The sequence below is a fragment of the Muscardinus avellanarius genome (assembly GCF_963383645.1).
Source record: "Muscardinus avellanarius genome assembly, chromosome: 9".
NCBI classification, from domain to species: domain Eukaryota; kingdom Metazoa; phylum Chordata; class Mammalia; order Rodentia; family Gliridae; genus Muscardinus; species Muscardinus avellanarius.
In genome coordinates this window covers 37,202,153-37,216,257 of record NC_137795.1, presented here as the reverse complement: position 1 = coordinate 37,216,257, position 14,105 = coordinate 37,202,153, and the positions used below count along the sequence as shown (strand labels likewise).

At 33.2% G+C, this 14,105-nt stretch overlaps 1 protein-coding gene across 6 annotated transcripts in view; it reads right to left on the bottom strand.

Annotated features, from left to right (window-relative positions):
- Positions 1 to 4,131: 4,131 nt before the first annotated feature.
- Positions 4,132 to 14,105, bottom strand: part of DGKB (diacylglycerol kinase beta) — a gene marked incomplete at both ends in the record, with an annotated part of 627,903 nt that continues 617,929 nt past the window's right edge. For all 6 annotated transcript variants that reach the window (XM_080701803.1, XM_080701804.1, XM_080701806.1 and 3 more), the window contains one exon: positions 4,132 to 4,239. In XM_080701803.1, coding sequence (XP_080557929.1) covers positions 4,132 to 4,239 — 108 coding nt within the window. The remainder of the gene's footprint in view (positions 4,240 to 14,105) is intronic.

Below are 14,105 nucleotides of genomic sequence, written 5' to 3'. Positions count from 1 at the left end.
TTTATTTTTTGAAACAGGGTCTCACTGAGTTGCAAAGGGCCTCACTAAGTAGTAGCTGTGGCTGTCAGTGAACCGCGATTCTCCTGTCTCAGCCTCCCAAATGCTGGTATTACAAGTGGAAACCACCACGCCTGGCTAGAAATCAATTTCATTCTGAAAATTCAAGGCAAGTCCCTACAATTCCCATCCAGCTCATTGTTTTTTCCAGAATTGATGAAATTGTCATAATATAGTATTTACAGAAGCAACCTGGGGCACAAACTACCACAAAGTTGAATGTCTTGGCTCTTAAAGATGCGAAATTCAAGTCCAGAATACATAGACAGACTCTTCCTCAAAAAAGGCAGGGTGGCTGTCCCAGTAGCCCTAGTGGATATTCATTGGTGTAGGTTGACTAACAAAACTGCTGGAACAGTTCACTTACAGAGAAAATCTGATCCCACTAGCAGTGAAGAATGACACTTAAGAGAGGGATTAACATTTTTATTTCAAAAAGCAGGAATTTTATATAACACTTTCTGAGAAAATAATTAAGATACTATAATTAAATGAATCCTATATTTTAAACACAATAACAATGTATAGAAACTTTCAAATGTGAGTTTACTCAAACTTTGTTTAAATACAGTGCAGTTTAGTTGGGACTCTTAAGAGGTGATTTCAGTCTCTTACACAATAAAAGCTCTTTCTCAGGTTTTAATTTATTTTCTTAAGTTTTACATACTCAATGTATATCACAGGGTTTGATCTTTTAGTAAGATCAAATGCAATAAGCTATGCATTGGTGTTATATGTGCAGTGGAGAAATCCACTTTTCTTTTTATAACCAAACCAAAATAAACATTAAAACAAAAAGTAATGGAATCATCTATGAATCTTATTTCATTCAAGTTGCATAGAGTCTGAGATTCAAAACATATTCTTCCTTGAAAATTGTAATTGTTCCCCACACCCCTGAAAACAGAACAAAAAGTGGAAAAATTTGTGCAATTCATTAGTCCTCATTTCGACTCACATTTTTACCTGCAGTAGACTACAGTAAAGGTCTGAGTCTTTTGTTTTATTTTGGTTATGATCAAATGGCCTGTTTTAAAAATTAAAAAAAAAACTGTTTTACAATTTTATCTTTTTCCATTCCCTAGGAGACATCTCCTTGCATCACAAAAAGTTGACCATCATTTTCACATTAAATATAAGTGCTGTACATATGAAGGTGGAAAAATGCATATATGAGCTTTAAAATTTACATAGATATATTCATTTTTATTTCTTCAAAGTGTGGATATCTATGTTTATTCTGGAATCATCCTATGTTTACCAACTTAGTGTTAGCACTAAGTATATGGCAGTGTTTAGCAGAATATATATCATTCTTCCCTTTTTTCTCTCACCCCCATAAGTTAATCCAGTATTAATTTTCATCTAAGAGCTTCAACCACTTATAATTTCATATCACTATATCTACTATATTTAAAAGAAGTTGACTCAACAACTCAAACACTCACCCACACACATAGAAGAAAAGTTTCCCTTTTGTAAAGCTAAAATTAATTATTCAGTATTTTAATATGCCCTAGAACTTTCCATTTAGAATTTTCCTTAAAATATATATTCTTCATAGGAAGCTGTCATTAAAAAAAGAAAGAATATCTTCTCTAATTTCAAAACCATCAAAGTGGAGTTTTAAAAACTACTTTCTAAACCCCAGGAGTAGCATACTTGAAGGGCAAGCACATCAGTATCTTTAGAAAATGAGTTGGGAAAAGTCAAATTTGATTCATATTTGAACATTTATTAGCAGTACCAATGAATCTAACTGGAAATGGGAATAACTACTATTAGTGCTGATTATAGTTCACAGCTGCACTGACATGAAGTTGCATCCCATCACTTTGACTACTGAAATTGTACTGGCAGGCTGTGAATGTGTCTCATCTCACTGTCTATCCAACAGCTTTTCCCAGGCACAGATTGTTCAGAGTGATTCACAAACTGTTGGTGTCTTCAAACTATATACTACTAGAAAAGGTGGCCAAAAAATAATTGTATGTTGTGCTGAACATAAAATAATTTGCGGCTTCAAAATATGTTTTGACACAAAGCTTGCCTGCCCATTGTAGAAAATTTTGTCAATTCATGTGAAAATATTTACTACCTGTAACCATAGATACACAAAATCAATGTGTGTGTGCTATGGAACATTATTTCAGTAATTCATTTGCTACTGTTTTAAGATTTCTTTTGGTCTAGATTACTGTTCTACCAAATAACTTTCTATTATTATTATACTACAGTACATGATTGGTATACTAAATTTGCAATTGTAATCATACTTTTCCTGGGAATGCTAAATTATGTCTTAATTTTATTCAAAAGCTTTTATCTTTAACGCAATTAAACTTATTGTTGGTTGATATTTACCATCCAATGTTCCTGGAACACTAAAAGAATAATCTTTATACATAATCTTCCATTACAGCACATTGCTTGAGAGTAGCTATTTGACATAGCAGTATTCAGTTGAGTTTTCAAACCAAAGAACTAAAATTATAGCAATTTTACTTGAAATCCATAAATCCATGCACTGGATTGTGTTTAACAGAATCACTAAATGCTATTTGTTATTCAAAGCTGAATGAATCAATAGGAAAATAGAACTGATAAATCATTGGCACGTTAATGCAGAGTGGAGAGAAAACCTAATAAATCATGCATTTCAAGCACTTACTTTCAGTATGGAATGTTTGAAAACATAAAACATGCAGTGATGAGATGCAGGTAAAGATGCACGAACAATACCAAGAATGCTCAGAAGTATTCCATATTATACTGTAGGCTTAATGAAACACAGAGAAAAGAAGTCATTCCATGATTTCTTTAAATAATTAAAGACTTCAACTGTGCCATGAACACAACTAGTGATATAGGCCATTGCATATTTCTAAATAAATATTTGAAATGTCACAGGGATAGAAGTGGAGTAGGGGAGTGGTAGAGCTAATAGCATGCATGGTTTGCTCCCACAAGCTCAAACGTCATTGTACTAGAAGGGAACTGATAACTATACTTTCTTCAAGTGCACTTAACTGATCCATTAAAAACTATAGGTCCCCATATTCATAAAGGACTAAATAACCAAGACATTGGCTATTGAACTTTTATTGTGTTCTATGACCTATCATCAATGAAAGGTGAGAACTTTGATCATAATAATTGGGTAACTCATTCTCTTTCATTATTTTAGGTATCACACATTTAATCATAACAATTGTAAAGTAATTCTACAATGCTTAATTATGCATTATTCTCAGCTATATTCTTCTAAATCTTTGGTGGGAGACACATTGCTTAGGCACATAGCTTAAGACATCTATTTGGTTACTGGTGTGATTGTGAAGTTTATTCTAGATTCTCATGCAGAAGGAAATAAGGCTTGTCAAATTGCCACACTTTGTGGCCAAGTAATAAATTTTCACTCACTTCTTTTTTGGGGGGGGGATTAAAAACCATATTCAATTTTTCAGCACAAGAAAATCTTACACCTGATATTTAAAGTTCCACTCAGAAAATTTAAGATTTTGAAGAAAAAATTTCCAGATGTAGCAAGGTATCATAGACAACTACTTAATAAAATCTTTGAGTTAAAAGTTTCTCCTCAAATCAGAGGTCAAAGAGCATTGAAATACTGACTCTAAGAGGAAAAAGTGAAACAATCTGCAATGATGATCATTATAGCATTACTGATTACTGCTTATGAATAATTGGAATCACACTGAGAATCACATATCCCATGGTATTTCCTTTTTTATGTTTATCATGTTTTTCTTACAGGTTAGTAAATGTATATTAGGTAAGATGTGGATGGGAGAAAAAAAAACCTATGGGAATGCATGCAACAAAAATATGCAGTATCACTTCATGGAAACTTCTGCTTTCTTCATGCAAAGATGCTTATAAAAAGACAATAAATTTTCTAATAGCTGAATTTTACATTAGTTCAGTAACAAAATCTGTTAAATCAATTTCATAATTTTGCATGAGCAGAAGACAAAATGGTTCAAAGGTTTCCAGCATAAGTTTTCCATGGCCCAATTATTCTAATTAGATTTCTAAGAATGAAACAATGCAGGATTATTCCTTGCTTCGGTTCCTTGTTCTTTTGACGAGGGAGCAGAACAGCCCGGTTTTAGGAGGAGGGCCCATCAGCATCGGGGCTTGGTTCTTGTGTGTAATTTTTATCTAGAAAATAGAGAAAAAGAGAAAGAGAGAAAAAAAAAGAGTAATCTCTAGACACAATATCCACTTCTGAGAATCTCTGTTAAAGTTAATAGTATTTCATGAGTTACCAAAACACCACCAGGGTAAAATGCAGTTTCAGAGTTTTATTATTTCACAAGTATTTTTTAAAAGCAATAAGCACATACATTTAATGAATAAACTAATGCTAAGGATACTAACAAAAAACTTGACTGAAGTCATTTTTAAAATATCACATTAACTCTAACCTCACTTGTAATAGCCCCAAACTCCTTATTTAGACTACATGATTATCTAGTATAATTTCTTGACCATTAGTTATGTATTATTTATTGAAAGCAGGAAAAGGTGCACCATTACAATATCCAGAGTCTCAGTTATAGCCCCACATTAAGATGTACTGAGTATCGGGTAAGCCTTATTTATCTTGCTAATCAGATTGTTTCTCTCTTTCAACATGAACTGTAAGGATTAATTTCAAAACAATCATTAAGAATGAAAGTCAAAAGTTAACATGCATAAAAGGTCAGAAATGATGAACTAGCTTTCTAATTTGCTAATTAATTGGTAATAGAATAGAATCAAATATTGAGAAGCCTGCTTAAAACACTCGGAGAGACTGTTCTAAAGCTACTCGTTTTGATTTCTTTAATATAAAACTACGAATCACCTTAAATGAGACAACCTTAAAGTAGATTATGTCTGCAATTTTCCCTAATTCAACTCTAAATTAGAGAAGACATTTTATGAATATATGCTATGCTCAAAGCTAATTGAAAGCAATTATCAAAGTGGCATTTTGTCTGTGACTTTAAGATACATTGTAAGATAATAAATGATTCTCATTATGTAATAAAAAGGTCACATCTTGCCTTTGGGCTAGTGACGCCAAGAGTTTTTCAAAAGCAATCTGAGACATTTTCTTTAGCATACTGGGACTAATACAAGAATCATCGCTTATTAAATATCAGTTGTCACCTGCACAGCATCCCTCTCAGAGATGAGTATTTTCTTTCAAAAAGAAACACCACCTCATTAAAAGCTGCAAAAAATATATCTCTTAAAGTGCACACCTGACATTTTCAAGTTAAAAACGAATATCCTTCACTTGTCATTTACTAATAGCAATGAAACAAAAAAAATTTTGTCACATGGGCAGGATCATTAAAATGGGTAGTAGGACTTTTGGCAAATGAACATCTACTTCAGAGTCTAGAAGGACAGAAGTATAGGCAACATCTTTAAAGAATGGCAACTTTAAGTATGTTGGCATCGGGTCATACTGGAAAGATTTAGTGCTCTTCTTTTTACTGTAAGACTAAATTGCACTTGTAGAAGGCCACTAGGCTAAGCCAGCCCCCATATCTCTGGGTATTGGACTTTATTATATTTTTGTTATCTTAAGAACAGGGGCATTGATAGCCAGACAGCTAAGATGCCAAAAATGGACCTATATAGGTAGACTTCAAATGGACTCTACCAAATTCTCCCTCGTTATAATTCAGTTTTAGATTATACTTAATCTTAAGCCATTGATTTTTAAACTCCTCAGAATCCTAGCTTTGTACGGGACCTAATACAATATAATTCATAATTTATTCATTGCACAAAATGTATTCATCCCCTACTATACTTCAGTTATTATACCAAGAACTTAGAGTAAATAGACAACACACAATCTTGGCCTCCCCAATTATAGTCTAGTAGAAAAGAGAACTTGATAATAATAATGTTGTACATGCTGAAATAGGAGACTAAACAAAGGCATTTAGTGAATATGAATCATTTTACATAAAAATGTCATTTTAAATGAATACCTGGGGAAGCACTTATCACATACTACTTACATGATAACATTACATTTAAATGAAATGACAAAATAAGACAGAGTTCTGATTCAGTTGCTAGACTAAACTATTTAAAGAATAAAATCACATTAGGGCATCAGAACATGAGATAATTACTACCAAATTATTTTTCAGACTTTAGAAGAAATTAATTTTTCTTGTTATGCTAAACAAGCATCATTTTATAGTCAAAGTATATCCAAAGTGCCACATAATTATCACTAATGAGATTCTGTTTGTGCACCTTAACTTATTTCCATTTTGTTTCATCATGAGTATCTTTATATTGAATATTCTTTATAGCATTAAATCATAGGTTCTTATTCCTTTGAAAATAGCACAGTATCTCTTTCATAGTGGGACAGTGGATCACATTACTGATCAGTGTCCCATCCTACTCTTCAGTTTTGAAAGAGGATAAAAATCAGTCCTATTTTTACAATTACTCATAGACTTTTTGGCTTAATCTCTCCTAGAGTCAAAATACACAACTCTTTTTAAAATTTAACTTTATTTCTTTAACACACTAAACCTACATTGTTTTTGTTTTGTGCTTATAGAAATGATAAACAAAGATTCTTTGAATGCATCTTCTTATCAGATAAACATATATTTTTTATATATTTGAATCAAAGCAAAAACTACTCCATTAAGAAAGAAGCTGGAATGGTTGGATGAAGGTAGAACACTGCTTTGAAAATACAAGTTAAATATTGTCATGAATGGAATAGTACTACCAAAACTTTTTTTTTCTACTGACCATTGATTCTTTTGGAAAACAACAGTCCCAGGAGAAAGCCATTGTGGCTGCCCCATGACTCTTTCTATATCAAATTAATATTTACCATATCTAAAAATTTGAAGGTGTAAACCTTTGCTTCCAGTTTTAATTTTATAATTTTTCAATATGAAATAAATATGTATACATCAATCAGAACAAGTCTTATAAAGCAATGTTTTCTTGTTTTTATTACATTGTTAAGGTTTCATAGTAAGATAGCTTTATCTCATAAGATTAAAAATAATAGCATAAATATATACAATTATTTCTGAATTAAAAATCATACAAATAGCAAAAATAAAATCAGATTTAATTGCTCTTATTTTGTGCTGAGTTCATAAGTGTTTTACACATAATCGAGATATTACTTGTTTCAATCATAAGGTCAGCCTCAACAAAACTCCACTCACATTAAAAAAAATGAAAGAATGTAGAATTAAACTATGTTTTCATGAAATGTATAGAAGAGGGGATTTATATCTTACAGCACACAATGAACAAGGTTTATGCACATTAGGTATGAGTGTTCAAACACTTCAATCCAATTAAAATAAGAGGTAAGAGATATGAGTCTTATTTGATTAGTCGGGAAGATAGAATTTCTCTTAGCTCATTGGTAAGTTGCTTTCTCTCCCCCCCCCATTCCCTTAATCCTACATCAAATATTTCCATCATCATTTATTATGAAAGGTATCATCTCTCTTCCTTATATTAAGATCCTATTAAACACCCTTTTTTCTCGAGGCCACACCTACCCATCCAAGGGCTTATTAGAGTACTCTGACAAGATTAGAACAAAGGTGGCCTCATTCTCTTTAGGAATTCTTGTGTCTGCTGTTCTGGAATTTTGAATGTATTCCCAAGACCTGTATGTTAAAATCTTGGTCCCCAGCCTGTGGTGCTACTGAGAGGTGGCAGAACCTTTAGGAGATGAGGCCTAGTGGACAGAAGTTAGGGGCATGCCATTAAAGGGGATATTGGGTCTGTAGTGTCTCTCTCTCTCTCTTTCTCTCCTGTTATAAAATAAATAGACTTTCATCTTGTAATTTGAATATAAAATATACTCCCCTTCCCCCAGAGAACCTCATGTGTTAGGCAATGTAGCCAGGTTTGGTGGAAGGAGGTAAATCAGAGGGGAAGATGGTCTTGGGGATGTTATTGGCTCCTGCTCCCTTCTTCTCTGCTTCATGGTATTCATGAAGTCAGAGTGGCTTTTCCTCTGCCATGCCCTGCCACGGAGAGATTTCTGCCTTGCAGCTGGCCAATCATGGGCTGTTCTCTAAAATCTGAGCCCCAAATAAGTCTTTCTACTCCTAACTTGTGCATGTCAGGTATTTTGGTCACCGTGATAAAAAAGCTGAAACACTTCCCCACCATGTGCTCCCACAATGATGTACTGTGCCACCACAGTACCAAAGCAACAGAGCTAAGCAACCATGGACTGAAACTTCTGAAATGTGAGAAAAAATCAACTTTTCTTCTTTATAAGTTGATTCAAGTATTTTGTCACAGTGACTAACACCTCTTATGCAATTATTTTTATAATTTTATTTTAAAGATATTTATTTTTATCCTTCCAACTCAGATTCAGAAGCCTGAATTACACCATTCCGGTTGGTAAGTGTGAGAGCTGGGGTTGAATGTTGCCTCTCGTGTGTCAGGCTCCTATGCTAATTCCTACCTCTGCATCTTTCTGCCAGCTATGGTTCTGGAGAGCTTTCTCTTCAACAACAAATATATGTTTCTATCCTGAATAGCTAAAAATCACACATTATTGTGAAATGTAAAAGCAAAGAGCTAAAAACAAAAAGATTTTAAATGTTCTCAGAGAGGAAAAGCAGGTCAATTGCATGAAAATAAAAACCAGCATAGTATCAGGCATCTCAAAAACATCAGTGCTATATGACAGTGGAGAAACACATTCAATCTCAGAGGGAAAGTAAATCTTGACCTAGATTTGTATACCTAAGCAGTATAATGATTAAATGTAAGGGTAGATTGAATATATTGTCAGTCACAGAAGGATCCAGAGAACGTGCCTATTACGTGCCCTTTAGAACATAGTTGAGGGTGTTCTTTAGTCAAACAAATGAGGATCAAACTAGATTAGGGATGGCAGATTTGCAAAGACCTCAAGAAAAGGTCGAAGGGAAGGGGTTTCTGTCATATAAAGAAAGAAGTATGGATGATAGATAAATTGATATATGAGATAAGAGCTATTATGCCAAGAGTGGTGGTGCATGCTTGTAATCCCAGTACTTGGGAGTCTGAGACAGGAGGATGCAGGTTTGAAGCCAGCCTCAGCAATTCAGTGAGGCTTGTGTCAACTTGGCAAGATCACATTTCCAAATAAAAATAAAACAGGGCTGCAGGTGTAGCTTTGAGGCAGACGACCTTGGGTCCAATCCTCAATACCACAAAAAGAAAAAGCAAAAGGAACTATTATGAGGGTGACTGAAAAAAGAAAGAATGAGAACTTTATGGGAAAACTTTATGGGAAAGAAAAACTTTATGGGAAAGAAAATGTGACTGTAGATCAGTCCTGGTCTTGCATTTAACATTTTTCTATTATTGATGATTATCTATTTTATTGTTTAAAATAATATTATTTTAAAATTATTTTCAGAATCACAACAGTGTAATGACTGCCCAGGTCCACTATTTCCTCTCTGAGGACTTTAGGTAAGTTGCTATGATTTATTTCTCTCAGCAATACTGCAAAAACTTTAATATAGTGTCTCATGGGTTTCTCTTAAGGACAAAAACCAATCAATGTACATAAAATGCTTAGAATGCTACCTAGCACATAAAAAGCTCTCAGTAAATGTTGATTATTACTAAGAGAATTAGGGTAATATAAGAGCATGCTACCCCTCTGTAGCATGGATTAAGTAAAGCATACCTAACATTAGTACATCAACATTAGCAAAGAATATTATTTATAGATGTGGAGTAAACTATCAGAAGAAACAAAGAATCAGAATGGTTGCATCTAAAGAATGGACCTGTGATATAGTAATGATGGGAAAGAGGATGACCGCCTAATTTGCCTATAATTCTAGTTTATAATTAAGAATATGATTCTAGTGTTTTAAATATGCATATGTAGCCTTGACATAAAGGCTAAATATATTTAATGCTCTATGTAACTGATCCTATTGCATTTTAGTGTTGTCAATTCTGCAAATGGGGTCCAGAGACAAGGGCCTTGACATCACACTTAGAAATGCAGACTCCTCAGAATTCTGAATCCGATTCTGCTTTGTAACAAAAACTCTAGATGATTCATATGTATGTATAAATTTGGGGCTATGGTCAATAAGAGACTGTTGATTGACTGACTGAATGACCAGCATTCCAAAAGATGACTGACTGCTAATAGTAATGAAAACAAATATCTTAATTTACTGAAATGTAATTATTTTTATTATTTCTTTTCTAAGATTAATTAATTATATCTATTAATTAGTGAATTAATTAATTAGTAATTTATTATTAATATTCTAAGATTGATTAATTATATTTATTATTAATCTTCTAAACTAAAATACCAGCTTACCTTAGTTTAGTGCTGGAGATTCCAAAATGAATAGACATGTTTCTTTCTCTTTCCTTTCTCTTTTTTACTTTTGAAGTTTATTTACTGAGTGGTAATTAAAATGTATCAATATTTAATTTTTATTTTTTATGTTTATTAGTGCATTATAATTATATATCATGATGAGACTGAAAGTGATACAAATTTACATGAACACTTGGTGTATTTCCTTCCCCATCCCACTCTACTGCTTCTTTTTCTGTCCTCATACATGTGAGATTGGTAGCAATACCTTTATATATTGCTAGAATTACTTGAACTGTTCCCTTCTTCAATCCTCCTTTTTCTCCTCCCCACCTCTCTCACTTTTCCTATTCCACTGTTCTACTGGTCTCTCTGTTCATTTATCTAAAAACACACAACCCTTGACTTTCTGAGACTGGCTGATATCAGAATAATATTGTCTAGTATAACCATTTCCCCACAAATGTCATTATTTTGTTCCTCTTTATGAGTAAGTAAAATTCCACTGTGTGCATATACCACATTTTTATTATTCATTTATCTGTTGATGGATACCTAGGTAAACCTGTTTTTAATCTAGGAAGTTTATTGTCTAATAACAATAACAACTATGCCATAGTTGGATGTGATATATGCTGTACTACAGAGGTATTGTCAGAAAGCAATGGATCATGAAACAAAAAAAGTGGTGTTTAGATCATGGGAGATGGGCAGTGACATAATTAGATATGAGTTTAAATTACACCAGCAGAGATTAGGGGCTGAGTACCAGACTACCGTATCAGTCCAGAAAAGAAGAGAAACAGGCTTAAGTGATGGTTGTACAAAGAGAATGTAGTAGGATGGATGCATATTTAAAAGATAAGGAGGAGACACAATTTACAGGGTGCAGTAGTTGGCTTGTGGTGTATTGGAAAAGGGAAAGATTTTACTCTGATTTCCATGTTTTTGACCTGAGTTGTTCCTTGAGAGATAATGCATTGCATAGAAAGAGAAGAATTTTCAGTAGAGAATCAGGAATTTGATGAAGTCAGTGTTAAGGATGAGATTCTGGAGAAAAGGTTCAGTGCCTGTGGATATGAGGGTCTGGTGTTTAGATGGGAGAACAGGTCATGAGGCAGATTTGTGTGTGATGTGTCTGTGATAATAACATCCTTCAAGAAGGGATTACTGATGGACAGAACAGCACATGCGAATAGCAGATGTTATATTTTGTAATCAGGGAATACTGACATTTAAGGATGAAGCAGGAGAATCATATCTTTTGAAGGCTATGAGTACAAATAACAGAGAAGTAGGAAAAAAGCTAGAAGGAAGTGCTATCATGTAAACAGTTCAAATTGATCTTCAGTGTGGCCTCTCCTATCAAATAGGGTGAAATCTTTATATTGCATTAATATAGCTTAGATAAGCATGCTGAAGTCTCTCACAATGGTCTACATATAAGAGATGTAGGCTATTAAAATATTTAACCTAATTCTAAACATTGAAATCATTATATTTGGAATTTATACACTGCAGGATGCTTAAGTAGATATCCATGTAATTTTGAGGTGCAAATATTTTCTGTAAAGAGCTAGATGGTAAGTGTTTTAGGCTTTGCAGGATTTGTGGTCTCTGTCTGGACCATGCAATATTGCCACCCCAGACCAATGGCAACTTTAGACTATATGTAATTAAATAAGCATGACCATGTTCCAATAAAACTTTTTTATGAAAACTAAAATTTGAATTTCATATAATCTTTGCATTAGGAAATATTATTCTGCTTTTGGTTTTTCAACCATATAATAATATAAAAACCATTTTTATCTTTTCAGCTATACGAAAATAAGCAGGTAGCCAGATCTGACCTACTGGTCACAATTTGCTGACCCTTAACGTAGTCAAATACTGAAAATTAAATATAAAATTACGAGACACCAAATTCAAGATACAAATTTTAACTTAAAATCATGATTTATTTGGTCAGTAGCTAAAAGATGGAGAAAAGTGAACATGATTTTCTACTCTGTCATTTCTTTAAGTGCAACCATTCAGAATCTATTTTTTTAAATTATGAATTGGAATATATACTAACAGTTCTCGTTTTTGGTAATATACCAAGTAATCAAATTTGGCTTGCATGCACAATCTCTTTAATTGGTTCTCATTGCTCTGCAAGTAGTATTAATTTAATAATATTGTGGATCTTAGAAATATCTTGGGGGATAGCATCTTCCATTTAAAATATTCTCCCTGAGTAGAGCCAAATTTTATTTCCTTGCTTCTTCTCTTTAGGAGTTTATTATTGCTGGATTCATTCAGCTGCCTTAAAAATGAATGGGGTTCTCAGAGCAAAGTAAATGCCATTCAATATTTGCAGGGAGAGCTTAATTTAGCAATTATCTGGAACATTAAAAGTTACCTAGCTAGATTCTGGAATAAAATTGTATCCTTCCAATAATGGAAACCATTTTGAATTCAAGCGTGTAGCTAAGCCATATGACAGCGGGGATAAAGCGCATGCTAAATTTTTTAAGTCTGTAACTGCCAAAAAAGCAAAGCAATGAAACATAACAATTTGCTAAAATCTCTTCTCAGTTTCTTAATAATTCCACCCATTATTTTCTAGAAGGATAGAATCTCCAAGTTTAATGTTAAAGTCTTTGATCTAACATCAACTTCAGGAAAATTATTGTGAAGATTTAAAACAAAATCACTAAAAAAATAAGGTTGAGAGGTTTCTTCGCTGATAAAATTCACAGGAATTTTAAGTATGTATGGAAATGACAAACCTTTTTGCTGAAAGAAATGGGCTGTTTGACCATATTGCAGGAGATATAGTCATAGCTGGACTTAAACTATATTTTAAAATATAAATTTTTAGCCGGGTGTGGTGGCACACGCTTGTAATCCCTGCGCTTGGGAGGCGGAGACAGGAGGATTGCGCAGGTTTGAAGGCAGCCTAGCTGGATTAAGAGACCCTGTTTCCAAATTAAAAAAAAAAAAAAATATATATATATATATATATATATATATATATATATATATATATATATATGATAGGTCTGGGAGTGTAGCCTAGAGGTAGAAGGGTTTCCAGGAACCCCAGTACCACATATATATATATATATATATATATATTTTTTTTTTTTTTTCTCCATTCTAAAATATTTCCATGGTTCTAAGTTGGTTGCCAGGAGAGGTCAAAGGCATTTTGAAAACATTTTATTATTCTCATGTCTCTTTGGAGAAATTATACCCAGTAACTCTTCATGTTTTCATGGACCATCTTCAAATCTTTGGTCACAAGAAAGTACAAAAGCCACAACACAAAATATTCCCCTTCCTGACTATAGCAAAAGTATATTCACAGTTTAAAGTTTTACTTTTCCCAATAAATAATATCTTATAAATTTCTTAGATGATCTTTTTCATCTCACACAGGGGTTAAGGACATGGACTTGGGGCATGAGATAAAGGTTTGATTTTCACCTTGGCCACTGGCCAGATATTGTACCCTGTCCAAAAAATATCATATTGTTGATCCTTAGTCTTTATTTTCTAAAAGAGTATGATAATAGCATTTAGTTTGTAGGACAACTGCAAGTACTAAATAATACTATACACAGCATATGTATACTTAGTGTTATCTTTGTGTGTGTGTGTGTGTGTG